At 49.4% G+C, this 26,697-nt stretch overlaps 2 protein-coding genes and 1 long non-coding RNA gene across 9 annotated transcripts in view; 1 reads left to right on the top strand and 2 right to left on the bottom strand.

Moving 5' to 3' along the window:
* Positions 1-13,350, bottom strand: part of OGDH (oxoglutarate dehydrogenase) — a 39,781-nt gene extending 26,431 nt beyond the window's left edge. For 4 of the 5 annotated variants that reach the window (XM_036327159.1, XM_036327162.1, XM_036327163.1 and 1 more), the window contains exons 1-2: positions 13,244-13,350; positions 4,577-4,825 (exon numbers count right to left, since the gene is read on the bottom strand). In XM_036327159.1, the coding sequence (XP_036183052.1) occupies positions 4,577-4,798 (222 nt within the window). In that variant the 5' untranslated portion in view covers positions 4,799-4,825; positions 13,244-13,350. Of the gene's footprint in view, positions 1-4,576; positions 4,826-12,650; positions 12,851-13,243 lie in introns of those variants that run through there. The other variant, XM_036327160.1, reaches the window with a different exon arrangement.
* A 9,023-nt stretch (positions 13,351-22,373) lies between these two features.
* LOC118665869 lies at positions 22,374-23,132 on the bottom strand. The gene is made up of 2 exons (XR_004970750.1): positions 23,019-23,132; positions 22,374-22,728 (listed from the first exon to the last, which is right to left on the bottom strand). It is a non-coding gene; the product is annotated as an uncharacterized LOC118665869 (long non-coding RNA).
* On the top strand, positions 23,128-26,495 carry TMED4 (transmembrane p24 trafficking protein 4). Of its 3 annotated transcripts, XM_036327157.1 has the most exons (6): positions 23,128-23,533; positions 23,653-23,753; positions 23,865-23,990; positions 24,459-24,605; positions 25,467-25,656; positions 26,120-26,495. In XM_036327157.1, exons 1-5 carry the CDS (start codon positions 23,407-23,409, stop codon positions 25,614-25,616), a joined length of 651 nt encoding a protein of 216 aa, XP_036183050.1. In that variant the 5' UTR covers positions 23,128-23,406; the 3' UTR covers positions 25,617-25,656; positions 26,120-26,495. The 3 variants fall into 3 exon arrangements, with proteins under 3 accessions (XP_036183050.1, XP_036183049.1, XP_036183051.1); XM_036327156.1 differs by having other exon boundaries at positions 23,136-23,533; positions 25,467-26,495; XM_036327158.1 differs by having other exon boundaries at positions 23,415-23,549; positions 25,467-26,495.
* Positions 26,496-26,697: the final 202 nt, after the last annotated feature.

Genomic DNA, 26,697 nt, shown 5'->3' with positions numbered 1-26,697 from the left:
GAGCCCGAGGAGGGATGGTTGCAGGCCACCGGGAGGCCACGTGGCTGCCCTGGCAGACAGGTTGGGAGGCCAGGCTGGGACCAGGCCCGGCGGCCAGGCAGTGGGAACGATCTCGGTGCATCTTATCTGCGCCTGGCAGGGCTGAGGGAGGGTGGGGCAGCTCACAGGCAGGAGAGACAGCTTGTCGTTGAAGGTGTGGGCCTGCAGCCCCCCCCACAAGTGGGTTTAAGGCCATCAGCTTGTTGCCGAAATGACAAACCAAAACATGATCGATTTCAAGTGTAAACAAGGGTAACAGTCTGGTTGAAACAAACCCAGGATTCTTTCATTTTATGTGACTAAGGCATTTAAGGGGAGTCCACGAAGCTCTGCCTTCAAAGGCCGCTGTCCCTCCGCTGCTCCCAAGCCTCCACAGTGGCCTCCCTGCAGCCACACGTCCCTCTTCCTCGGCAATGTCCTGAGGAAGCCAGTCCAACGCACAGTACGTGCTCCACACACCTGCTGAGTTAATTCACGGACTGACGGGGGTGTCAGGAGTGGCAGTGCCAGGTGGGTGTGAAAGGGGTACCGGGGGGAGTCTGGTGCAGTGCTGTGAATGGTGTCAGATGTATGAGCCTGGGACGCCCAGCATTCAAGGCTCCACTCCACCTCAGAGAGGTGCTGGCCTCGGCAGCTGTGGACTACGAACCAGGGACGTAGGCATGAGCAGTTCAGTGAGGCAAAAAGGACTTGGTCTCAGCACCAAGCTCCTGGCTGTGAGCGACACCAGAGACAGTTCCCAGAGGCTTCAGGGTTGGAGAGAGGCAAACGCTCCCCGTGCCATTTGAGACACGGGGTACCTCATTTGTCTCAAAGGTCCCACTGTGTGTTGAACACGTCAGTCAGCATAAGTGTGTTACCTATCAGGGCCACACACACGGCGGAGCCACCATAACAGGCCTGCCTGCCCCAGGTCTGCAGTCTGAGTCCGTGTTCTCTCCCCTGCAGACTGGGCAAAGCCAGGGAAGTCACCTGGGCTCTCTGTGCCTCGCCCTTTCCCTATGGAAGTTAGGAGCACAGGCCACACAGGACACCCTATACTTGCACAGCTCCTTACACTTTAAAAAGCACCTGTAGGGACAAGAAGTTGATTAGAACTTAACCCTGGATTACTAATGCTTATTTCAGCTGCCAAAGTCTAGGACTCTGGGTTCTGGGCTGACTGAGCCATTTCTTCTGGTCCAATGCCACCCCTGCTGTCTCTACCTTATATGGGAACACGCTCCACCGCCCATCAACACACCCAATCACCTATGGACACCCTGGAATGGACCGAACCCCAGGTTCAAAGGCCATGGCACAGTAATAAACTAATGACTGATCCATTTCAGGCACGAACATGACACAGGCAACCATGGAAAGTTCTGGTACTAACAGAGCTTTTTAATTTTTTTGTTAATCCTCACCCAAGGATATTTTTCCATTGATTTTTAGAGCAAGTGGAAGAAAGTGGGGGAGAGAAACAGATGTGAGAGAGACACATCGGATTGGTGGCCTTCTGCATGTGCCCCAATCAGGGCTGGGAATCAAGCCACAACCACAGTATGTGCACTTGACTGGAATTGGACCTGGGAACCTTGGTCCATGGGCCAGTGCTCCCAACACTGAGCCAAACCGGCCAGGGCACTAACAGAGCTTTTTAACTGCTACAGACAAGAAACGCAGGGCACCAAGCCACCAAGGAAAACAGATGCATGGCCATCTTAAAACAAGGGTTTGGCCAGTTCAGTCCAATGAATGGACAGGCAGGGACTCCTCAGCAAGGACAGTCACCAGGACTCTCGCTGGCCGACAGGAGCCCGTCTCCCCAGCCACTCTGCACAGGGGCTCTTCCGGGTCAGAAAATGCAGCAAACTCTGCATGGTGTCCCAGCACCAGGTTCCCGTGCACACGGTCGGTTCACAGCACTGCCGTGCAGGTAAAGGCTGCTCTGAGTGGTCTCTAAACCCTCCTCACGTGTCCTCTCTGCGCCAATTGCTGGGCCCGCACCCTTCGTGAAAACAGACTGCCCTGTCTGTACACCATGCCCACACGCGGAGGCTGATGGTCGACTGCCCACCCCCACAGAACCTGCTTCAGAACTAAGTGTCTCAAAGGACAGCACGCAGGACAGAGTGTTGTTGGCCTTCAGACCCCACTCAACGCAGGGCCTTGCTCAAGCGACCCCCAGCTGAGGATGGCAGGGCTGCACCCAGAGCCTGCTCAGAGCACACCCCCCCACTATGTCTGGGAGGCACTGGGGTTGGGGTCTGCCTGACTTGCTACCATGAGAGCAGTTAAAATTAAGGGTTCTGCTTCAGTATTCCTGTTACGGAAACCAAGTGGATTTGTGCTCGATTAGAGCAATGCCGTTGTTTTTAAACCACAGGTAGCTCACGAAAGAACATCTCCAAACAGTCTATCTCCTCTCCAGGTGTGCAAGCAAAGCACCCGCCAACTCCAAGGTCAGCAAAGAAAAGCTGCCTCAGCTCTGCCCTATCGGACATGCTGAGAGTGCAAGACACACCCCGGCCTCTGCCCGAGACCAGAGGTGGAGCCCATCATCTCAGAGGAAGGACTGTGATGGCTGCCCAGCAACCACCGTCCCCTCCAGCACCCCTTCGTCACAGGTGAGCCTCATGTGCATTCAACTCTAAGACAGGAAGGCCTGGCTGGCTCCACAAGGGGTCGTACTTGGGAAAAGGAAGGCAAGGGACCAGCCTGAGCACGAGGTGACGGTCTGGCTGTTTACTCCAGAGACAAGCTTACGGCACCTGTCCTCGGAGACCTCTGGCTTCCACCCCCAGCAGGGCGTCTTCTCAGCACTTCCTTCCAGGTCCACCTTTCCAGCCTGGGGAAGGCCCAGAGCGCCTCCTGGGAACCAGGACCCACTGGCTCTGGTGGCCCTGGAAACAGGAAGGGCCCAGCTAAATGCCATGAGGTTCAGACAAAGAGGAGGCACTCTAGTGAGACGGGGCTGGTGGCTCCCGTAATCACACGAGTATACCAAGTCTTAAATGTTGTTAACATAGAGCTTATTCTAGGGACTCAAGATTCACAAGGAAGGAAACGAGCAATCAAGAGTGATGAGGTCATGCCCTGGCCAGTTGCTCAGTGGTTAGAGCGTTGGCCCATGGACTGAAAGGTTTCAGGTTCAATTCTGGTCAAGGGCATGTCTCTCAGTTGCAGGCTCGACCCCCAGCACCTGTTGAGGCACGTGCAGGAGGCAACCAATGATGTGTCTCTCTCACATTGATGTTTCTCTTTCTGTTTCTTCCCCTCCCCTCCACTCTCTCTAAAAATCAATGGAAAACCCTAGCCGGTTTGGCTTAGTGGACAGAGTGCTGGCCTGCAAACTGGAAGGTGCCGGGTTCAATTCCGGTCAAGGGCACATGCCTGGGTTGCAGGCTCGATCCCCAGTAGTGGGTGTGCAGGAGGCAGCCCATCAATGATTCTCTCTCATCACTAATGTTTCTATCTCTCTCTCCCTTCCTCTCTGAAATCATTAAAAATATATTTTTAAAAAATCAATGGAAAAATATCCTCGGGTGAGGATTAACAACTACAACAACAACAACAAAGAGTAATGACATCAGCCGGCACTGAACACATCCCCACACCTGCCACCAGGCCCAGGGAGCCTGAGCAGCTTGGGAACCTGCCCTCCAGCTCCTGCACTGGGCCACTGCCTGGCCCGAAAACCATGAAATGGTCATCAAAACCCACAAATTTCCACTGGTCAAATGCTGTTAAGAAATTCTGCTATGCCCAACCGGCGTGGCTCAGTGGTTAAGCATCGACCTATGAACAAGGCAATCATAGTTCGATCCTGGTCAGGGTACATGCCTGAGTTGTGGGCTCAAGCCCCGGTGTGGGGTGTGCAAGAGGTGGCCGATGGATGATTCTCATCATTGATGTTTCTAACTCTCCCTCCCTCTCCCCTCCTCTCGGAAATCAATTACATATATGTGTGTGTGTATACACACACACACACACACACACACATACATATACATACATACATACATATATATATATGTAAAACAGAGAAAAAGGAATTCCGCCACTAAGTGTGCCCCATACCCAGCAAATCGTGAGGAGAGGCACTAAGGAGGACATGCCTACAGGTGGCACAGGGAGTCCCAGGACAGGAGGAAACCGTGAGCATAATGATCTGAATGTGAAAGGCACAGAAATCACACGAGATGATTCAAGGCGTTCGGGACCCTGGGACGAGGAGCGTCCTGCGGTCATCTTTCCGCGGGCTTCTCTTCTGCAGCGTCCCTGCCGAGATCCCAGAAGTGGTGCCTGTGCATCCTTGTGGAGATCCTTGCGGTGATGCGGTCTGTTCCAGAGAGTGAGCACAACAGTTGGGGGGTCGCCCTCCAGAGAAGGTGGCTCCTGTCGGGCCTGGGTGGCCACAGAGCACGTGGGTCGCTGGGGCTCCTGGCTGCTGCCTGCCTTCCTGCCTGAGGGCTCCTCAGGACACTTACCTGGGTGGCCAGCCACCATCGGCCGCGACTCCAAAAACACAAGGACCCGCTCCTGCGAGCCTTACCTTGTGAACACTCTTGGGGTTCTCCAGCCAGGCATAGTACATCTCCTCCACGTAGTTGGAGCTAGTCCCGCTCAGAAAGGGCTCCGCAGCCACGGGGGCAGTGTAGCACCGGATCTGCCCAAACGTCCGAGCGGCTGCTGGTCTATTCTGGGAAAATGTCTTAACAGTCTGTGAGGCCGTCAAGGGCCTCAACTTCGTGGCACAAGTCCTTAAGTGAAACATCCTTGCTCTGAAGGTTCTCACCACTGCCTGCACAAAGAAGAAAAACCAGAAAGAGCATTTTAGCAGACAAAGCTACTGGGAGGGTACTCGCAGGCTCTGGCCGGAGGAGAGAGGTCAAATGCACGGGGGGCAGGGGCCCTGCTCCAGTTCAGAGAGCACAGCAGAGCGTAGAGTGACCCACCCCGGCCTCGAGGGTCAGGCCGCTCCACAGCTGCAGGGCCAGGTCTTCACTCACAAGCGGACGTTTCATTTCAGGGATACAAACTATCACATAATGTAAACATGAAACGTCTCTAAGTGTAACATCTCTAAGTGCATACATTGCATAAAACAATTCTAGGAAAGACAACAAGGATTGATTGATTGCTGGTTAGATTGCTGGTTATTGATTGCTGCAAAATAAGGAAGATATTTTCTCCTTTACCCAGAAACTACGGAGTACCTACTGGACTCCCTATATTCTGAAGAATATAGAGAAATTAGGGGAAATGTTTCTCAAATAATTTATATTTGAGCAGAAAAAAAAATATTTAAAAAACATCACACAGAAAGCACTGGGTGCTTGAGAGGCACAGACAACGCCAGCTCCCCGGAGGACTCACTCTGCCCAGGCGCATCCCACACGGAGGAGTCAGGAGGAGGGAAGGCAGCGAGTGGAAAGGTGTGAAGGACACAGGGGCTGAGCAGGAACCTCTGAGGCGGGACAGAAACCGGGGCCCAGAGGTTCACGAGGAAAGCACTTACACAAATGTCTACGCCCATGCACCCTGGGCAGCACCCTCACAAACCCTACACACCCCCCGTCGTTTTGCAGATCGGCTTTCTGGAGTTCAGCTCAAGTTTCCCCCCAAGGTCCCTGGGTCATTAAGGGCAGAGCCAGGCTCCAAGCTCATGCTTTCTGACTGCCAAGTCCCCATTCCACCCAACCCTTCCAGGAGAACATGAGGAACCTGGGCTTTGGGGGACCCTGTCAGGAAGGAACCAGGCGACTTCCAGTCAGCAAAAGGGGCCCCAGGAGGGGAGGGGCACCTGGGGTGACCACAGCTCTCGGCCTGGGCACATGGCTTAGGCAAGGTGCTCAGGAATTTGCCTCAAAGCACCTGGCTGTGAAGTTGCAATCACCCCACCTCCACACCTACCTGAAGGAAATCCAAGCTCTGAGACATGTTAAGAATGACCAGAAACAAATGCTTATGAACTGTCCTTTATCCCAGCAGTCGCCAGCCTTTCGGACCTCACGGACCACCAGCTGGCGACCGCTGCTTTATACTGTCCATGAGGACCCTCCCTCTTGGCCCAAATGCAATCAGAGGACACACAAGGGACACAGATGGGCATTGGGGCGCTCCGCCGCTCAGAGAAGACCAGTCAGCAAAGGGGAAAGCAGGACAGGTGCTTTAAAAACAAACGAAATGAGGAACAAAAGCCTGCTCCTTAAAAATTAAAGACGAACAAGCAACGTATTTTGGATATTGCTATAGAATGCAATCTTAACCCGTGTTTTTTTTTTTTTTAAATCTTAAAAGTCAAAAGTTTCAAGGCACTGCAGTAGTTCTCCCTGCACCCACTGCGCTCCAGTGCGTCCCACGAACAAGCTTACGGCAGACAAAGGGCCACTGAGGACCCGGAGGGCCACGGCAGACACCACCCTGGCTGCTTCCAATGCTGTCTGTTTGTTTGTACTCAGGTCCAGAGGAAAGCGTCAGTGTGTTCCTCCAGTATCACCCTTATCGAGGCAGCTGGACCACGCCGGAGTGGGTTTTTCTCCCGGAACACAGTGGCATCCCCTCTGCCACTGCCCAGCTGCTGCAATGACCCCATGGACAGGTGCTGTGCGACCATCACAAGTGTGCTCTTCCCAACACGGTCCACAGTGAGCTGGAGGTAAGCCAGGTTTCCAGCTCGCCACAGTCCCGAGTCTGGCAGGAGCTCCATGGGGCCAGCGCAGCACCCAGGAGAGCAGACTGCCTTTCAGACGACTGGGGGTCGGGATAGCTGTTCTCCCCACGACCTGAGGAACCCACGAGCAGACACGCAGCTTACATTCGGGTTCGGTCGATCAGCCCCTGTCCCTCCAATCTCAGAGTCCGCATCAAGAAGAGCTCATCATTTGGGGACACTCACATACTCCAACAGGCTGGTGAAAGCTCTGGGCGGCCCAGTCTCAGCACTCCCATCTGGCTGAGAGGAACACTTCTACTTGACAAGGGGCCAAGAAGATTCCATGGGGGAAAACTCAAGTCTTTTCAGCAGATGATGCTGGGACAACTGAATATTCACATGCAAGAATGAAGCTGGACACCACCCACAACATTAACTAAAAACGGAGCTAAGACCTAAATGTAAAAGCTGAAACTGTAAGACTCTTAAAAGTTTTATAACTTCCAAGTTAAAGTGGAGTAGTTCTTTGTGGCTTTCAATGGTATCTTAGGAAACCAAAAATACAGCAAAACAAACAAAAAAGATAAATTGGACTTCATCCAAATAAAAACTTTAGTGCTTCAAAGGATACCATCAAGAAAGAGAAGACACAGATAAGTGAAAATATTTGCAAATCATATAACTAAGGAACTGTATACAGAATAATACAGAACTCCTATAACTCAATAAAAAATAAGCCAATCAAAATAGACAAAGGATACGAACAGGCATTTTCCCCAAAAAAGATACACAAATCGCCAATGAACACAATAAGATTCTCAACGCCATTAGTCATCAGGGAAAGGCAAATCAAAACAAGATACCATGCATGTCACACAGACTAGACACAATTAAAAACAAAAAGACAAGCGCTGGGAGGACACGGACAAATTGGGAGCTCAGACACCGCTGGAAGGAATGCAAACTGGTGCGGCCACTGAGGAAAACAGTCTGGCAGGTCCTCAACAAGTTAAACAGGATTACCATAAGACCCAGCAACACCACCCTGAGGAACACGACCAAGAGAAATTATAACACATGTCCAGCCCTAGCCGTTTGGATCCGTGGACAGAGCGTCCGCCTGCCAACTGAAGGGTTCTGGGCTGATTCCCATCAAGGGCACATGCCCCAGTTGCGGGCACGACCTCCTGTAGGAGGGCGTGCTGGAGGCAGAAGATCAATGATTCTCTCTCATCACTGAAGTTTCTATCTCTCCCTTCCTCTCTGAAATCAGTAAAAATATATTTTAAAAAACACACATGTCCACACAGAAACTTGTACACAAATATTCATAGCAGCATTATTCATACTAGTCAAAGAGTGGAAAACCCAAATGCACCGACTGATGAATGGGTGTACAGATGGGGGCCAGCCACACAATGGACAAGCACTAGACAACACAGATGAACCTTGAAAATACCATGTGAAGTGACATAAGTCATTCACAAAAACAACATGCATGGTTTCATTTATGGGAAATGTTCAGAACAGGCAAATCTATACAAAGTCCACTGATGACTGGTTGCCTAGGGCTGGGGCAGGGGTGAGATGGGACTACTGATGGGTAAGGGCGTTTTCTTTAGGGGACAGGAAAATGCTCCAGAACTGGGTCATGGTGATGGGTGCACAACCTTCTAAGACAGCGGTCGCCAACCTTTCGATCTCACGGGCCACTGGTTGGCGACCACTGTTCTAAGATACTGGAACTGCGCGATTTAAATGGGTGAACTGTATGGCACAGAAGTTATACCTCAATAAGGTTGTTTATATCTAGGAAAACTATAGGTGAACCTATCAATGCCAGTAAAGTACACAAAATGACACTATTTATAGCCCACTACTTTATGATACAAGTATAAACCTATACGTTTGACAAAAATAAGGTTTAAAAAGTAAAAACCAAAGCAAATGTGTTTTTAAGGGCTTGGAGCCCTGCCCATAGGAAACAACCTGCTGAAATAAAGCAACTTTATCTGTGCCCGTCCCTCCCCAGCCAGGCAGCACAGCCCTAGGTCACCTTCCCTCCCCGCCAACACGGGGCAGAGGCACACTCCTGATGCCTATCAGCGTGAGCTGGCCAGGCGGAGGGGCAATTAAAGAGGCTACGTCAGCAGAACAGCTGTGCACAGCGTCTCAGGAAGTGAGTCTTGGAGGGGAAAGAGCACGCATCATTAGGTGACTGACAACTGTCGGGTGTTACCCGACAACCATTTTAAAAGAACAACTCGTTTTGAGAACATTTTTTCTTTTTTCAGTTTCAGACTCCTAAGGTTCTTGTAATGGGCAAGAAGACAATGACGTCATCCAAACCTCAATGACTTTATCTCAGTGATGCGAAGAACGTGTGTGCGAAGAGCACAGTAATGATTCCCCCGAATCTCACTGAACTGAAAATCTCACTCAATGCCTTTCCCCTATACCTTCATCACACACACACCAGAGACAGGAAGTACAGTGGGGCCTTGACTTACCAGTGACCCGACTAACGAGTTTTTTGAGATACCAGCTGTCTCTCGGCTGACTTTTTGCATTGAGTTGATAGAGTAATTTGAGTTAACGAGCTCCTTAACGAGCTCAGCCTCAGAACGAATTAAACTCATAAGTCAAGGCCCCACTGTAGGTTAAATTGAGGAGGCGTTTTGCCACTACTAGACAGAAACGAGGATTGAGTGGGGGAAGGGCAAACAGGTGACTAATTTGTTGACGAACCTTAAACGCCTCACTTGATCTGCTTCAGTTTCCTTCACATCCCTGCCTGTTTTTCTGTAATTATGATGCAAGCATGAATGCTCACTCTAAAATGGTTTCTGTGATTAAAAAGTACAACTTAAGGAAAAAGACCAACCAAAGACATCTCTTAAAAAACTGACGTTCCCAAGGAAAACCTACATGCAAGTTAGTCTGGAATGGGCAGCTGGCCAGACCCCTGGAGGGACTTCCGCGCGCCCACAGTTAGAACCCCAACAACTTTCAGTTTGGGGGCTTGGGGGCTGACTGCCCTCCCCAAACTGCACCCTCGATGGGAGGTGTCCTGACTGCCAAGCTCCAGGTGCAGGCCCACAGGCACTTTCAAAGGTGTTGTTTAGAGTACGAATTATTTAACCTTTATGGAAAGCAAGGCCATTTATCAATATTTATTAAAATATTTAAAAGCATAAACAGGACTTCCGTTTCCCACTAAATGCAGCTAAAAACATGAAATGCTACACTGAAAACAAAAAGACTCTGAAAGATGGAGAGGAGGAGCAGACTGGGAAGGGGCTTTGGGGCCAAAGAAAGAACAGCACTGAGTTCTTTGCTGTTCTCTTTGCTCCATACATCCCAGACTAGACACTGGAGAAGCTGGCCCCAGAAATGCCAGCCAATGTAGACAAAACACACACAAGAGCTGGCTTCCTCTGCGCAGAGACAAGAGACAGGGCAGCCTCACAGGACAGACATGTTTAGACAGCAATGGCCTTACTGCAGCCAACCCCACAGGAAACTCTGAGAGGGCCAGCCCCATCTCACCTGCTAGGTCAGAGGAGACCAGGGGCTTCCTTCCCCAACGATGTCAGTGGAAGCCAGGAGAGAAGCCCGATTACACCCTGCCCAGCAGAAACAGGCCACACCCCTCTCTCCCAGACAGAGTGAAACCATAAAGGCCCAACAGGGAACTTACACCCACACAGCAGATACCAATACCAAGGAGGCTGGGAGGGGAGCCTGGATTACATCCCTCCGGCCCCCCACCACCACCTCCCACCCCATCCATGTCAGAGGAAGCCTGTTCTGCTCAGAAATTTAAATAAGATCCAGTCTCATCGTAACACCCAATGTCCAGGCTGCATCAGAGATCACTTTCCAGAGCAAGAACAAAGCTCTCAACTGAAACAAAAAAAGAACCTACAGGGACCAAGACCAAGGTGACATAGATGTCAGAATATCTGGCAGATTTTAAAGGAGTCAGCCTTAAAATGCTTCTATGAGCAACTATAAACTTATGCTTGAAACAAAAGAAAACTAAAAAGCCTCAGCAAAGAAATCCTATATAATAAAAGGCTAATACGCAAACAGAACAAACGGTAAAACAACCCTACCGGTCAGTATGATGCGAACTGATCACCAGGGGGCAGACGCTCAACGCCGGAGCTGCCCCTGGTGGTCAGTGTGCTCCCACAGGGGGAGCACCACTCAGCCAGACACCGAGCTCATGGCTGGCGAGTGCAGAAGCGGTGGCGGGAGCTTCTCCCGTCTCTGTGGCAGCACTAAGATGTCAGTCGGACATTGCCCGAGGGCTCCCCAACTGCAAAAGGGCACAGGCCAGGCTGAGGGACAGCCCCCACCCCCCAGTGCACAAATTTCATGCACTGGGCCTCTAAAAGATATAAAGACCTGAATGGAAACTTCAGAACTGAAAAATACAACCACCAACCTTGATGGGTTAAAATGCAGAATGGAGGAGAAAGAAGAAAATCAGTGAATATGGAGTTAGAATAAAGGAAATCACACAATCTGAACAACAGAGAGAAGAGATTGAAGAAAATGAACAGGGCCTCAGGGACAGGTGGGACTACAACAAAAACCTAATGATGACGTGAACAGATCAGCTGAATCCCAGGAGAAAAAAGCAGGAGGTGCTGCAGAAGTATTCAGAAATGTAACAGTTGAAAACTTTGCAAATTTGGCAAAAGGCATAAACCTTCTAAGAAGCTGAGTAAACCCCAAACAGAACAAACCTCAAGAAGGCCACTCCAAGACAAGATAAACTTCTGAAAACGATAGACAAACACCTTGAACAGCGTATTTATCAGAAATCATGGAGGCCAAGAGAAAGTGGCACAACACTTTTCAAGTGCGGAAGGAAAATAACTCAACTCAGAATCCTATATCCGGCAAAAATTACCTTCAGAAATGAAGGGAATCAAATCATTCTCAGCTGAAGAAAAACGAAGAGCAACTGCTGCCAGCTGACCTAACCTCAATGAATGGCTAAAGGAATTTCTCTAAGCAGAAGGGAAATGATAAAAGGGATCTTGCCAATTCCATGAAGGACGAAAGAAGAGAAAAAACAACGATTGAGTAAATATAATTTCCTTCTCGACGCTTCTAAAGTAAGTGTAATGGTTAAAGCAAAAGTTACATGTCTGGTGTGGTTCTAAATGTATGTAGAGAAAATAGTAACGCAGTTTTCAATGAGGTAGGGTTTCCACACGTCACCCAACCTGATAGAATCATGACACCGGTGGACTAAGTTGTGTAAATAGATAATGTAATACCCAGACCACCTCTAAAAAGCTATACAGAGATATACTAAAAACCACTACATATCCATAGAGGTGAAGTTTCAAAACAAGGTCCAAGTAACTTGCAAGACGTCAGGTAAGAGAAGGCGGAGAACAGAAAACAGCCCTGGCGCCCCAGGGGCTCAGAGCATGGTCCGTGGTCTCTCTCTCTCAAATCAACAGAAACATACCCTCAGGTGAAGATTTTTTAAAAAGTAAATGAATGTGGGCCGTGATCTCAAAAAGATAGTCAGCGTATTGATCTTTCTCCAACTTTCCAAGAGCTAGTCCTCAGCTAATTTGCAAAACTTAGGGCTAGTCCTGCCTATTTCACCGGGAAGGTCTGCAGGAAATCCCAGGGCGCTCCCCCAATGCTGCTCAGGGCGATGCCTGCTCTGGGCCTCCCGCACTGCTGCGACCTGCAAAGGGCACCGAGGGCTGGTTCCGGTCCGCTCGGCCGCTAGTTTCAGGGAAGTGTCAGTGCCGCTCACACTATGCCAAGTAGGCTTGCGGGAGGGAAAAGGGCACCAACATGGGCGAGCAAGCCTCCTGCAGAAGGATGAGGACGTGGGTGCTCACCCACGGGCCACAGAGGGGAGGTGGGCGCGGTGGGGTACTGAGCAGGGCAGGTGCCGGGTACGTGGGATGCTGCGGGGTCATCCGCTCACCGAGGGTGTCACCTCAAGGAGCAGCGAGGAAGAGCGAGGACGGTGGGTACTGAGGCTGGCACGGAGTGCGGGCGGGGACCCCGCGCCCCTGGGTGCTGCAGAGTCACTCCTCGCCGGGCATGCGCAGCCCTGGGGCCGCAGCCCACAGCCGCTTCAAGGGCGCGCCGTCCGTCCGTCCCTCCGGGCGCGCAGAGGACGCGGCTGGGCGGTCCCACGTGACGCCTCCTCGACCTTGGGAGTCACTCCACCGGCAGGGCCGTTCCTTACGTCCGCCGCGCAGCCCGCCCCCCGCCCGCCCCAGCCAATGGTGAGCCGCTCCGAGGCCCGCGCGACCTCCACGCGCTTCCGAACCCGCCAATCTCCGCCCGCCAGGCGGCGCCCGCCGCGCCATTGGCTGCCGCGGCCGTCCGTCACACCCTCGTCCCGCCCACCCTCCCCCGTCAGCCTGGTTCCATCTAGCTTCACTCCCTGTCACCGAGGCGCCGGCGACAGCAAGGGCGTGGCGGCCTCGGCTTCCACCGCGACTCCCGCGCTCTGCCCGACGGGCGCAGAGCCTCCACACCGGGCCGGGCCCGGCGCCAGCGCGCACTCACCTGCCTCCAGCTCCGCTCCACCCGAATGAGGCGCCGACACCCCACTCCGGAGAACCAAACTCTCGACCCCGCCCAGGCGTGTGGCGTCAGCACGCAACCCCGCCCGGGAGTCGTCTCCGTCGCGGGGGCGGGGCGGTGACGTCACAGAGACGCGCCGCCTCCTTTCGCGTGCTTCCTGGGCTGGGCCGGCGCGGAGGCAGCGGGGGCAGGGGCAGGGGCAGGGGGGCCGGGCTGCGAGGCAGGTCTGGAGAGGGGTCTTCGCGGGACCGGCCTCCTGCGCGGGGCGTCGAGGCCTGTGCGGGAAAGCTGAGGGGCGGACGGAGGTGGAGCGGGAAGCGGGAGGCCCCGGCGCGCACCGGTGGACGCGGAGCATTCGGGTTCACAAGGGGTCCCCCCATGGGCCGCGGGGTCGCGGTGGGACGCCCGGGCCTTCGGTCGGTGCATCGCGGCCTTTCACCCCATGCAAGTGGGCATGGCTTTACGACGTTATTTTACTTATGGCTGAGGAAGTGGAAACGGTGTGACCGGGACCCCTCTGGTCGTCCGATGCAGCCCTGTTTCAGTGAGAATATGTGAAAATAAGTCGTGTTAGGCCTGAAGTCCGCTGAATGGTAGCCGGTCATGCAGGGAGGAGGCTCGTCCGTGCGGCAGGAGAAGCCCGGCTTCCGGCCGACGGCCTGCGGCGCCCAAGTCTGCCGTCCCGTTCCGACCGGCGCGCGGACTCCGGCTCAGGAGCCGTGGTGGGCGGTCGTGCGAAGCTAGGGCTTAACCTGCTCGGTCTCCCCGAGTTTATCTTTGATGCTTTTTGGCAGGTATACTGGCTTTCCTCTTTGCAGTTACGGTGTTTTCATTGTAATCAGTGGTCCCATGTAAAGATACGTTAAGTATACATTAGTATCAGAAGGTGGCTGTTCAGTATACATTAGTATCAGAAGGTGGCATGCCAGTGATTGACACGGGGAAGTCCGAGCCACGCCTCCCGAGTGGTCTGTGTACGTTCGCAGCAGCTCAAGACCCGGACTGTGCCCTGGATGCGGCCGAGGGTCCTGGGGATGACCAGGCCGGATCCAACCACGGGGAGCTGACGTGGTGGCCGCACAGAGGACACACATGGCTGAATCTGCGCCAGGATTCAGGCTGGGACTATGTCACTGGCTCGCGGCTTGATAGGGACGTAGCGCAATTTCTGAAAGGGACAGTAAGGGGTGTCTTGTTTTTAAATTGGGAGCACAGTGTACATGCTTGTACGAACAAAGTTGGGCTGATGTGTGGGATCAGGATCTGGAGACTGGGAGAAAGTGAAGGAACCAAGGAGCAACCTCAGCATGTTTTTCCCCCCTTTTTAAAAAATGGTGGTAAAGTATGTATATGAAAATACTTGTCATTTAAAGTGTACAATTCCGCCCTAACTGGTTTGGCTCAGTGGATAGAGCATCGGCCTGCGGACTCAAGGGTCCCAGGTTCGATTCCCGTCAAGGGCATGTACCTTGGCTGCGGGCACATCCCCAGTGGGGAGTGTGCAGGAGGCAGCTGATCGATGTTTCTCTCTCATGGATGTTTCTAACTCTCTATCCCTCTCCCTTCCTCTCTGTAAAAAATCAATAAAATATATTTAAAAAAATAAAAATAAAATAAAGTGTACAATTCCGAGGCATTAATTACATTTACAGTGTTGTACAACCATCACCACTATTTCCCAAACTTGTTCACCACTCCAAACAGAAACTCTGCAGCCATTAAGCAGTAACTCCCCACTCCCCTCCCCTTTCCCTTCTCCCTATATTTCCTATCCCTATAAATGGACAACTCTGGGTACTTATGTAAGTGAATTCATACAGTATTTGCCCTTTTATGTGTCACTTATTTTCCTTAGCATGTTTCAAGGTTCATCCATGTTGTAGAATGTGTCAAATGTTTATGGCTGAATAGATTCCATCATATTAACATGCTGCACCTTGTCTATACATCATTTGATGGACATTTAGGTTGATTCCACCACTTGGCTATTGTGAATAATGCTCCAATGACCATTGGCTTACACATATCTGGAGTATTTGTTTATAATTCCCTCTATAACACCTAGGAATAGACGTGGGTGATATGATAATTCTATGTCTAGCTTTTTGAGGAAATGCTAAACTTTCCCACAGTGGCGACACGATGTTGCATTCCCACCAGCAATGCATGAAGGTTCCAGTTTCTCCGTATCTTCATCAATACTTCTTTTTTTTATATATATATATTTTATTGATTTTTTACAGAGAGGAAGGGAGAGAGATAGAAAGTTAGAAACATCGATGAGAGAGAAACATCGATCAGCTGCCTCCTGCACATCCCCACTGGGAAAGTGCCCGCAACCCAGGTACATGCCCTTGACCGGAATCAAACCCGGGACCTTTCAGTCCGCAGGCCGACGCTCTTATCGACTGAGCCAAACCGGTTTCGGCTCAATACTTCTTAATTTCTTTATTTAAAATGTATTATAGCCTCCTACTAGATGTGAGGTGATCTCATTTTGGTCTTGATTTGCATTTCCTTATCACTATATGATGTCAAGAATCTTTTCATTTGTTTCTCAGCCATTTTTATATCTTCTTTGGAGGAAAGTCTATTCAAGTCTTTTTTGAATTGGGTTGTCTTGTTTTGTTGGAGTTCTTTACATATTCTGCCTGTTAATTCCTTACCAGATATATGATTTATAAATATTTTCTCCCATTCTTTTCACTTTCTTTCTTTTTTCTTTTTTTTAATTAAATCTTTATTGTTCAGATTATTACATTTGTTCCTCTTTTTTCCCCCCATAACTCCCCTCCTCCCAGTTCCCACCCCACCCTCCGCCCTCACTCCCCACCCACTGTCCTCATCCATAGGTGCACGATTTTTGTCCAGTCTCTTCCCACATCTCCCACACCCCTTTCCCCCCCAAGAATGGTCAGTCCATTCCCTTTCTATGTCCCTGATTCTATTATAATCACCAGTTCATTCTGTTCATCAGATTATTTATTCACTTGATTCTTAGATTCACTTGTTGATAGATGCATATTTGTTGTTCATAATTTGTATCTTTACCTTTTTCTTCCTCTTCCTCTTCTTAAAGGATACCTTTCAGCATTTCATATAATCCTGGTTTGGTGGTGATGAACTCCTTTAGCTTTTCCTTATCTGTGAAGCTCTTTATCTGACCTTCAATTCTGAATGATAGCTTTGCTGGATAAAGTAATCTTGGTTGTAGGTTCTTGGTATTCATCACTTTGAATATTTCTTGCCACTCCCTTCTGGCCTGCAAAGTTTCTGTTGAGAAATCAGCTGACAGTCGTATGGGTATTCCCTTGTAGGTAACTGAGTTTCTTTCTCTTGCTGTTTTTAAGATTCTCTCTTTATCTTTTGCTCTTGGCATTTTAATTATGATGTGTCTTGGTGTGGTCCTCTTTGGATTCCTTTTGTTTGGGGTTCTCCGTGCTTCTTGGACCTGTAAGTCCATTTCTTTCACCAGGTGGGGGAAGTTTTCTGTCATTATGTCTTCAAATAGGTTTTCAATATCTTGCCCTCTCTCACCTTCTGGCACCCCTATAATTCTGATGTTGGTACGTTAGAAGCTGTCCCAGAGGCTCCTTACACTATCCTCGCATTTTTGGATTCTTTTTTCATTTTGCTTTTCCGGTTGGGTGTTTTTTGCTTCCTCGCATTTCAAATCATTGACTTGATTCTTGCGCTCCTCTGGTCTGCTGTCGGGAGTCTGTATAATATTTGTTATTTCAGTCCGTGTATGCTTAATTTCTAGTTGGTTCCCCAATATAACATCGAGGGTCTCATTAGTTTTCTTGTAGATCTTATTAAGTTTATCGGCGGCTTCTAAACAGTTCTTGAGTGACCTTAAAAGTGTGGTTCTGAACTCTATATCTTCCATTGACAATTTTGTCCTGTTTCTTTGTCTCCCGCATTTTGTTATGCTTCCTTGGTGCACCCCCTAGTGGTCTTTGTGTGCAGTCTTATAGTTAAACCTTGTTGTAGCTAATACCAGGGAGGGTTTGACCTCCAGGCCAAGTGGCTGTGAGAGTCAGCTGTGTCTGCAGTGAGAGAACTTCTGTCCTCTAGGGAGGTGCAAATCTAGCCTTTGCCTGAGGCTATCCGGCAAATGCCTCTGTGCAGGGCTTGGGCGGGGCGGGTCGCACAGGATCAACAGGGTGGGCCGGAGAGAGCAGTTATGGCGGCTCTCAGTCCTGTCCCCAGGGGCTCTGCCTCTCTGAGTCCCAGCACCCGCTGCAAACCTCGGAGGGAAAGCTGCACTCGCTCTGACCGAAGCCAGACAGTCCCGCTTCTCCCGTTTGAGTCTGGGTCCCTAAAGACTCGCCCGGATCTGGAGCTCAGAGTCTGGGACTCCCTCCCGATTGAAAACGCCAACCGCGTCCTCCGCCGCCAGCCCGCTCCGCGCACTCCGCACCTCAGAATTTGACTTCAGCACTGCGCCTCCTCTGAGTGTCCATATGCGTTTCTCTTTCCTCCTAGTTGTAGGACTTCCACTCAGCCAGCGTTCCTGTGGTTCTGGGTGATGTCCGTTCCGTTTTTCAGTTTCACTTTTGAAGTAGTTGTTCAAGGCAGCAAACCCCGGCGTTAACCTTGCCGCCATCTTGGTTCTCCTCAATCCACTTTCTTTTTTAAAAAATATATTTTATTGATTTTTTACAGAGAGGAAGGGAGAGGGATAGAAAGTTAGAAACATTGATAAGAGAGAAACATCTATCAGCTGCCTCCTGCACACTCCCTACTGGGGATGTGCCCGCAACCCAGGTACATGCCCTTGACCGGAATCGAACCTGGGACCCTTCAGTCCGCAGGCCGACGCTCTATCCACTGAGCCACACCGGTAAGGGCTCTTTTCACTTTCTTTGTACTGTTCTTTGATGAACAAAAGCTTTAAATTTTGATGAAGTCCATTCTATCCATGCTTGTTATTGTTGCTCATATCTAAAAGTCCATTGCCAAATCTGAAATCATGAAGATTTACTCCTATATTTCTTCTAAGAGTTTTATGGTTTTAGCGTTTATATTTAGGTTGTTTATCCATTTTGAGTTTATTTTTATTTTTTTAAATATATTTTATTGATTTCAGAGAGGAAAGGAGAGGGAGAAAGAGATAGAAACATCAATGGTAAGAGAGAATCATTGATTGGCTGCCTCCTGCACGCCCCCTACTGGGGATCAAGCCCGAAACCCAGACATGTGCCCTTGGCCGGAATCGAACCTGGGACCTTTCAGTCTGCAGGCCGACTATCCATTGAGCCAAACCAGCTAGGGCCATTTTGAGTTTTTTTGTTTGTTTTGTTTGTTTGGGGTTTTTTTTTAGTATTTTTTATTGATTTTTTACAGAGAGGAAGGGAGAGGGATAGAGGGTTAGAAATATCGATGAGAGAGAAACATCGATCAGCTGCCTCCTGCACACTCCCTACTGGGGATGTGCCTGCAACCAAGGTATATGCCCTTGCCCAGAATCGAACCTGGGACCCTTGAGTCCGCAGGCTGACGCTTTATCCGCTGAGCCAAACTGGTTAGGGCTGAGTTTATTTTTAATATGATGTGTGATAGGGATTCAACTTCATCTTTTTGCATGTGGAACTCCAGTGTCCCAGCAACAACTGTTGAAGAGATTATTATTTTCCCATTGAATGGCCCTGGCGCCCTTTTTGAAAAATCAATGGACCATATATATTGGGTTTATTTCTGGACTCTCAATTCTGTTCCATTGGTCTGTATGCTATCTTTATGCCAGTACCATACTGTTTGATTACTGGATTTCAAAACTTACTCTGTAGTAAGTTTTGAAATCCACAAGTGAATTCTCCAATTTTGTTCCTTTTCAAGATTATTTTGGCTATGTGGGTCCCTCACAAATTCATATAAATGTAATGTTTGGCTTTTCCACTCCTGCAAAAAAGGCTGTGGAAATTTTGAGAGGGATTGTGTTGAATCTGTAGATTGCTTTGGGTAGTATTTACATTTTAACAGTATTAAGTTTTCCAGACCATGAACATGGGATGTTTTTTCCACTTATTTGTGTCTTCTTTAATTTCTTTCAGCAATGTGTTGTAGTTTTTGGTATACAAGTCTTTTACCTTGGTTATATTATTCCTAGGTATTTTATATTTTTGGATGCATTTGTAAATGAAGTTGCTCACTTAACTTCCTTTTTTGATTATTCATTACTGGTGTATTGATTATTGTGCATTGACCTTGTGTACTGCAACTTAACCGAATTCATTTATTAGCTCTAGTAGTTTTTTTTTTGATTCTTAGGGATTTTTCCTACATAGGATCATGTCATCTGTCAATACAGTTTTTCTTCTTTTACAGTTTGGATGTCCTTTGTTTCTTTTTCTTGCTGAATTTCTCTGGCTAGAACTTCTAGTACTATGTTGAATAGAAGTGGCGAGAGTGAGCACCCTTGTCTTGTTCCTGATCTTACAGAAAAGCTTTTCAGTCTCTCGCCATTATGTTTGCTGTGGGTTTTCGTAGATCTCCTTTACCATGCTGAGGAAGTTCCTTTCTATTCCTAGTTTTCTAGGTAGTCTTGAGATGAAAGGGTTAAATGCCTTTTCTCTGTTAATTGAGTAATGGTGTTTTTCTCCCTTTTGTTCTATCATCGATTGATATTTCTCATGTTGAATTATCCTTGCATTCATAGGGCAAATCCCACTTGGCCATGATGTATAATCATCTAAAGATGCTGTTGGATTTAGATTACTTGTATTTTGTTGAGGTTTATTATTATTTTTTGGTTATTGTTATTGAGTTTTGCATCTATATTCATAAGGGATATTGGTCTGATTTTCTTATGTTTTTGGCTTTAGTATCAGTGTATTGCTGGCCTTATAGAATAGGTTAGGAAGTGTTCCCTCCTCTTCAGTTTGTTGGTAGAGCTTAAGTAGGATTGATGTTAATTCTTCTTTAAATGTTTAATAGAATTCACCAAGGGAAAAACAACAAAAATTCACCAGGGAAGCCCCGTATCTCATACCAGTTTTGTTTCTTATTTATGTTACTTTAGGTAATAATTTGTTTGTAGGAATTTGTCCATTTCATCTAAATTATCTTATTTGTTGGTGTGCAATTGTTCACCGTATTCTCTCATCCCTTTTATTTCCTTAAAGTCAGAGGTAATGTCTCTACTTTCATTTCTGATTGTAGCGATTTGCCTTTTTTTCTTTCAGTCTAGCTAAAGGTCTGTCAATTTTTTTCATCTTTTCAGAGAACCAACTTTTACTTTCATTGACTTTTTGTTCTATCTCTAATTTTTATAATTTTTTAAAATCCTCACCTGAGGACACGTTTGTTTGTTAGTTATTGAGAGAGAGAACATCGATATGAGAAATATCCATCAGTTGCCTTCGGCCCTCGCCCTGAACCTGCAACCTGGGTATGTGCCCTGATAGGATTTGAACCCACCACCTTTTGGTGTACAGGATGACATGCCAATCAACTGAGCTACACTGGCCAGGCCATTTCTATTTTTAATTTGTTCCTTTCTTCTTCTGTGTTTGGGTTTAGTTTTGCTTTTTTTTTTCTCCTTTTTTCTTCAAAATGTAAAGTGAGGTTACTGATTTGATATCTTTTTTTAATGTAGACATTTATGACTGTGAATTCTCCTCTGAACACTGCCTTCATTGCATTCCATGGCTTTTGCTCAATGTGCTTTTTCATCAAAGGATACATTCTTCATTCATTGAACAATATTTATACCAGATGGGTTCTAGGTGCTGGGGATGCAGAGAGGAATACAAGAGCCAGGCAGTATTTACACTGTGATGGAGCTGCCATTTAGGGTAAACCAACATGACAGCAATTGTTGGTTTCAAATCCATAAAATGGTAGTGTGATAGAGAATGGTGGTAACACTACTTTAATTTTTAAATTTTATTTTAAATAGGTAACATATACACATGGTTTGAAAATAAAAAAGATATTAAAAAGGCCCTGGCTGGTATGGTTCAATGGGTTGGAGCGTTGTTGCATATACTGAAAGGTGGCAGGTTCAATTCCCAGTCAGTGCACATGCCTATGTTACTGGTTCTGTCCCTAGTCAGGCATGTGAGAGAAGCAACCAATGGATGTTTCTCTCTTTCTCCCATCCCCTCTCTCTTAAAAAAAAAAAAAAAAAAAATCAAAAGTAAAAAAGACGCCTGGCTGGCGTAGCTCAGGCCTGTGCGTTGACCCATGAACTACTAGGAGGTCATGGTTCAATTCCTAGTCAGGGCACATGCCTGGGTTGCAGGCTCCATCCCCAGTAGGGTGCTTTCAGGAGGCAGTCAGATCGATAATTCTCATCATTAAAGTTTCTAATTCCCTCTCCTTCCTCTCTCTGAAAAAATAACATTAAAAAAATAAAAGGCAACCTGTTGAATGGGGGGGGGAAATGTTATGAAAAGTTCTAGTTTGCAAAATCTCTCTTGCACCTCTGCTACCTTTTACCTCATTATCTGCTGGCCTGCCAGACGCCTTTCCTGCCAGGAGTAACTATTTGTAGGGTCATGAGGCAACGCGGGATCAGTAGTGAGAGCAAAGGTGGAGGGAGTTCAGGGCTTGGAGTGTGGCCGTTTACCAACTAGAACAGAAGTATTTCTATTTTAATCAGTACAATCATACTGGTGTATACTGACAATATTCCCGTTACCTGTACGTAACGTCTTATATTAGAGTCTTAGTCTTCCAGTGTTTTTTCATCAAATACAAACACCAAGATAATGTACTCTCTCTGCACCTTGCTTTTCTTTTCTTTTTAAATCCTCACCCAAGGATATTTTTCCTTTTTTTTTTTTTTAGAGAGAGAGAGTGGGAGGGGGGGAGAGAGAGAAAGACATGGATGTGAGAGACACACATCTATTGGTTGCCTCCAACACGTGCCCAAATTAGGGTTGGGGATCCAACTCATAATCGAGATACATACCCTTGATCAGAATCAACCTGGGACCCTTCAGACCAAGGGCCCATGCTCTATCCACTGAGCCAACTTGTAAGGGCTGCACCTTGCTTTTTAAACTTAGCAATATATCCTGGAAATCTTTCTGTCAGTTTATAGAGTGTCCTCATTTTTGTCCCAGTTACATAATTGCATAGTTTGTGTGGTTGTTTTTTTTGGGGGGGGGGGGCGTTGGGCGGGGTAGCTGATCCTGTGCCATGTATTGGCGGGGGCAGCTCCTCCAATGACTGGCCGCTCAGTAGGGTGGGGTGTCAGCTGGGTTTCAAGAGTGAAAATGGAAGCCCGAGGCCCAGGCTGCAGCCATGGTGGCCAGTCCACCCCTCGATGGGAAGAGCACGTGGATCGGACAGGGCGGCGCTGTCGCACGGGTCTCTGCAGACTCTGCCACCCACAAGGTGTCCTCCGCCCCGTTGTTCTTCGCTTTAGGTTTTTAAAGGTTGAACCCAGTGTCCTATTCTGGATTGGCTTTATCATTTCCTCATGATGTCCTCTAAACGTCTTCGTTTCCTGTAAACTGCAAGACAAAATACCGGATTCAGATTAAACATTACTTACAAAAGTATATTGTACCATTGGTGATCCTTATGTTTTACAGTCAACTTTTGCCAGGACAGGATAATCTTAAAAACTAAGAGCAAATCATTCCTCAAACAAAATCCCCTACTCTAGGGGCCTAGAGGGTTCTCTTTTGCCAAAGCCCTAAGAGGTCTCACAGGCCTACCGGACCCTCCCATTCCCGTCTGAGACCGCTTTTCCCCCCTCCCAGCCCTCCGTCCGGGTTCCAGCCCTGACCTTACAACGTACCCACGGCCACCGCGGGCTGACGGAGGGAGGGGCGGGGGCGAGAGAGGCGGTTCAGCGCATGCGTACTCCCCGCGCCGTCACGTTGTGTCTACTAGTGTGGTGCGCAGGCGCGCGCACGTGCGCTGGAAAGAAGGTGCGCGTTGGCAGGTGTTGGTACTGGACTACGTCACTGAGGGGCAATAGGACCACCCCGCCGCCCCGAGCGTTCCGCGCATGCGCAATTTCCGCCTGCCCCGGCTCTTTGGCCTGAAAGACGCGGGACTGGCGTCAGAGTGCGCGCTCTGCGTCGGGTAGAGCTGCGTCGCCTGGAAGCGGGGCGCAGGCGTGCGCATGCGCGTTGCACCGAGGGCGCTTGGTGACAGGTGTCGATCCCCCAAGGCGGCTCGCGATGGGGTGGCCCGCGTTCCTGCTGCTCTCGCTGTGCGCGGTGGGCGTCCGGGGGCTCTACTTCCACATCGGCGAGACCGAGAAGCGCTGCTTCATCGAGGAAATCCCCGACGAGACCATGGTCATCGGTCAGGCGGCGTGGGGGTGGGCAGGGCCCTGCGTGTCCCTCAGTCGCGGGCCGCGGTCCCCTTGGGAGTGTGGGAGCCGGGCGGTCGAGGCGCCTTGTGACAGCTTTGTCGCTCCGCAGGGAACTACCGCACCCAGATGTGGGATAAGCAGAAGGAGGTCTTCCTGCCCTCCACCCCCGGCCTGGGCATGCACGTGGAGGTGAAGGACCCCGAAGGCAAGGTAGGGCCACCCGCAGGCCGTGGCCTGGGCGCCCTGCAGACGGCGTCAGGGCGGGGGGGTGCGGAGCTGGGAGGTCAGTGCAGGGGCTTCCCACTGACCGCTGTGTTGCAGGTGGTGCTCTCGCGGCAATATGGCTCGGAGGGGCGCTTCACCTTCACTTCCCACACCCCTGGGGACCATCAGATCTGCCTGCACTCCAACTCCACCAGGATGGTGCTTTTCGCTGGCGGCAGACTGGTAAGAGGGTGTTTTTCATGCCGGCGGCGTGGTGCAGGGCTTGAGCTGCGACCTACGACCCAGGAGGTCACCGTTGGGTTCCCGGTCAGGGCACATGCCTGGGTGCAGGCTGGATCCCTAGGGGGGCGGGCAGGAGGCAGCTGATCCATGATTCTCTCCCATCAGTGATGTTTGTGTCTCTCTCTCCCTCTCCCTTCCTCTCTGAAATCAATAAAGTAATATTTTTTAAAAAGGAAAAAGCTCTTTCACTACAGCTCGGAATCTCTCCCTCAGTTCCAAAGTTCTGATTTATGTCCATCATTATTTGTGACCCGTTGTGGCATAGTCACAATTGGGGAGACCTGTTGCCCCTCTGTCCCATAGTCAGGGACAGGAGCGGGCGGCATCGTCTGGAACAGGCCGTCTGAGGCTCCCCCACTCCTGTTTCTTACCCTGTGGCTTTGGGGCTCTGACCCTGTGTCCTTGTAGCGCGTGCACCTAGACATCCAGGTTGGAGAGCATGCCAACAACTACCCTGAGATTGCGGCCAAGGACAAACTGACAGAGCTGCAGCTCCGAGCCCGCCAGCTGCTCGATCAGGTGGAGCAGATCCAGAAGGAGCAGGACTACCAAAGGGTAAGGGCATGTCGCTGGACTGGGACCTGCCAGTTGCCCTTTAGACCCACCACACCCACTGGGGTTTCTGCTTGCGGCCTTCCCCGTGAACTGTTCAGAGAATGGAATGGAGGGTATTGGTCTAGAGCAGCGATTTTAAACCTTTTTCATCTCATGGCACACATCAATTAATTACTAAACTTTCTGTGGTACACCAAAAAATATATTTTTTGCTGATCTGACAAAAAAGTAGGTATAACTTTTTGTTTGTTTTTTGTTAATCCTCACCCGAGGATATTTTTTCCATTGATTTTTAGAGGTAGTGGAAGGGAGTGGGGAGGAGCTGGGGGAGAGAGAGAAACATTGATGTGAGAGAGACACATTGATTGGTTGTCTCCCAACCAGGGCTGTGCCGTTGACTGGCAATCGAACCGGAGACCCTTCGGTTCCCAGGCTGACACTCTAACCATTGAGCATGCCATCCAGGCTTAGGTATAATTTTGATTCATTCATACTGGATGGCTGTTGTTGGGTTGGCTGTTGTCATTGATTTATTTGACAGTCTAAGGAAAAAGAGGTCAGTGCCCCTGCCTAAATAGTCAGGTATTGCATCTTTTAAAAATTTGTTGCTGCACAACGGTTGAAAATCGCTGGTCTGGAGGGCTCTACACAATGGAGTATAAATCTAGGCATCGTCTGTTCACCTTGGGATCTGGCAAGAATTGGAAGGAGCATGACTTCAGCCCCGTGGGGCGCTCCCAGTGGAGTCGGGCAGACAGGAGGATTTGGTCCCGTGGCTGAGTAGTCCTATGGGAGGGGGTGGCTTACACAGCCAGGACCGGCTTTCCCTGCACACTTAGTCCTGGGTCTGCTGTCCCACAGTACCGTGAAGAGCGCTTCCGACTGACCAGTGAGAGCACCAACCAGAGGGTCCTGTGGTGGTCCATCACTCAGACCGTCATCCTCATCCTCACTGGCATCTGGCAGATGCGGCATCTCAAGAGCTTCTTTGAGGCCAAGAAGCTGGTGTAGTGTCCTCTCCGAATGACCCTCCTTCTCACCTCAGTTATTGGTACTTTCCCCACCTAATACCTTATCCACCCGGCTTGTGAGGGAAAAAAAGAAAAAAGAATATAAACCACATTGGTTCCCTGGCAACAGAGCATCCCGATCAGCCACTTGCTCACAGTGGTTCTCAAGAACACAGGGCATTGGTCCAAGCTTTCAAAGATGTCTTGGGGTTTGTGCACGGTCGGATCTGACCCAGGACTAGGTCTCACTTCTTTCACCTCCAGTGATTCCCCTGCATCCTGTCACCAAATGAGCAAATGACAAGTCTCTCTTGTAACTTCTTCATCTACTCATGCAGTAAGCGATGGCAATGCCCCAAGAGGCCCTGCCTCCCTGCTCCCGTCAGTCCTGGGCTCTCCCAGTGGCTTTGTGAATGTAAATAAGGGGCAGAGGCCCTAGAGGATTGAAATGTTTTTCTATATATTAGAACTATTTTTTGATAAAGTATATATTTTCTTTCCTAGTTGAAGTGTTAACTGCCTATACAACTAGCTGAAAACACCAACGCAGCCCCCTTGCATTCTGTCCACATGTTTTTGATAAGTACTGTGGCAGCTCTCAGGATTTCAGCCGTCTGTGGGCCAGAAAGCAGACGTCCCACTGCTATCGAGGCCCTAAGAGCGGGCCAAGCAGACTCCTCTGGGACACTTGAGATTTCACCAGACGGCCTCACTAAGAGTGAGGTTGTGACAGCTCGCACAAGGCAGGCACTCTTGCCCTCCCTCTCCCTTGACCTTTATTTAAGCTATGGTAAATGTTTTCATGGAACCAGGTTTGGTTCTTTATACAGATTTTTCCAGTGAAATAAAACGTGTTGTACTAGCTGTGTTTGAAATGAAATGAGAGGTTGTGGGCAGAGTGGAGGCACACAGGGATGGAGGAAGGGCTGCTGGCCTGGACTGCCCCTGCAGCCGCCTGGAGTGGACTATAGTGTGTGGGCTCATGGTGCTGGGGCTTGTCCTAACCTCAGTCCTGGGAGGTGGGTGGACCAGTGGTTGCTCAGCCATTCACATGGGTCAACCAAGTAGAAATACCAGCAAGG

Source organism: Myotis myotis, unplaced genomic scaffold, assembly GCF_014108235.1.
Source record: "Myotis myotis isolate mMyoMyo1 unplaced genomic scaffold, mMyoMyo1.p scaffold_m19_p_11, whole genome shotgun sequence".
In the NCBI taxonomy this organism is placed as follows: Eukaryota; Metazoa; Chordata; class Mammalia; order Chiroptera; family Vespertilionidae; genus Myotis; species Myotis myotis.
Note: the sequence above shows the minus strand (reverse complement) of the source record. Positions and strands in the feature narration are given on the sequence as shown.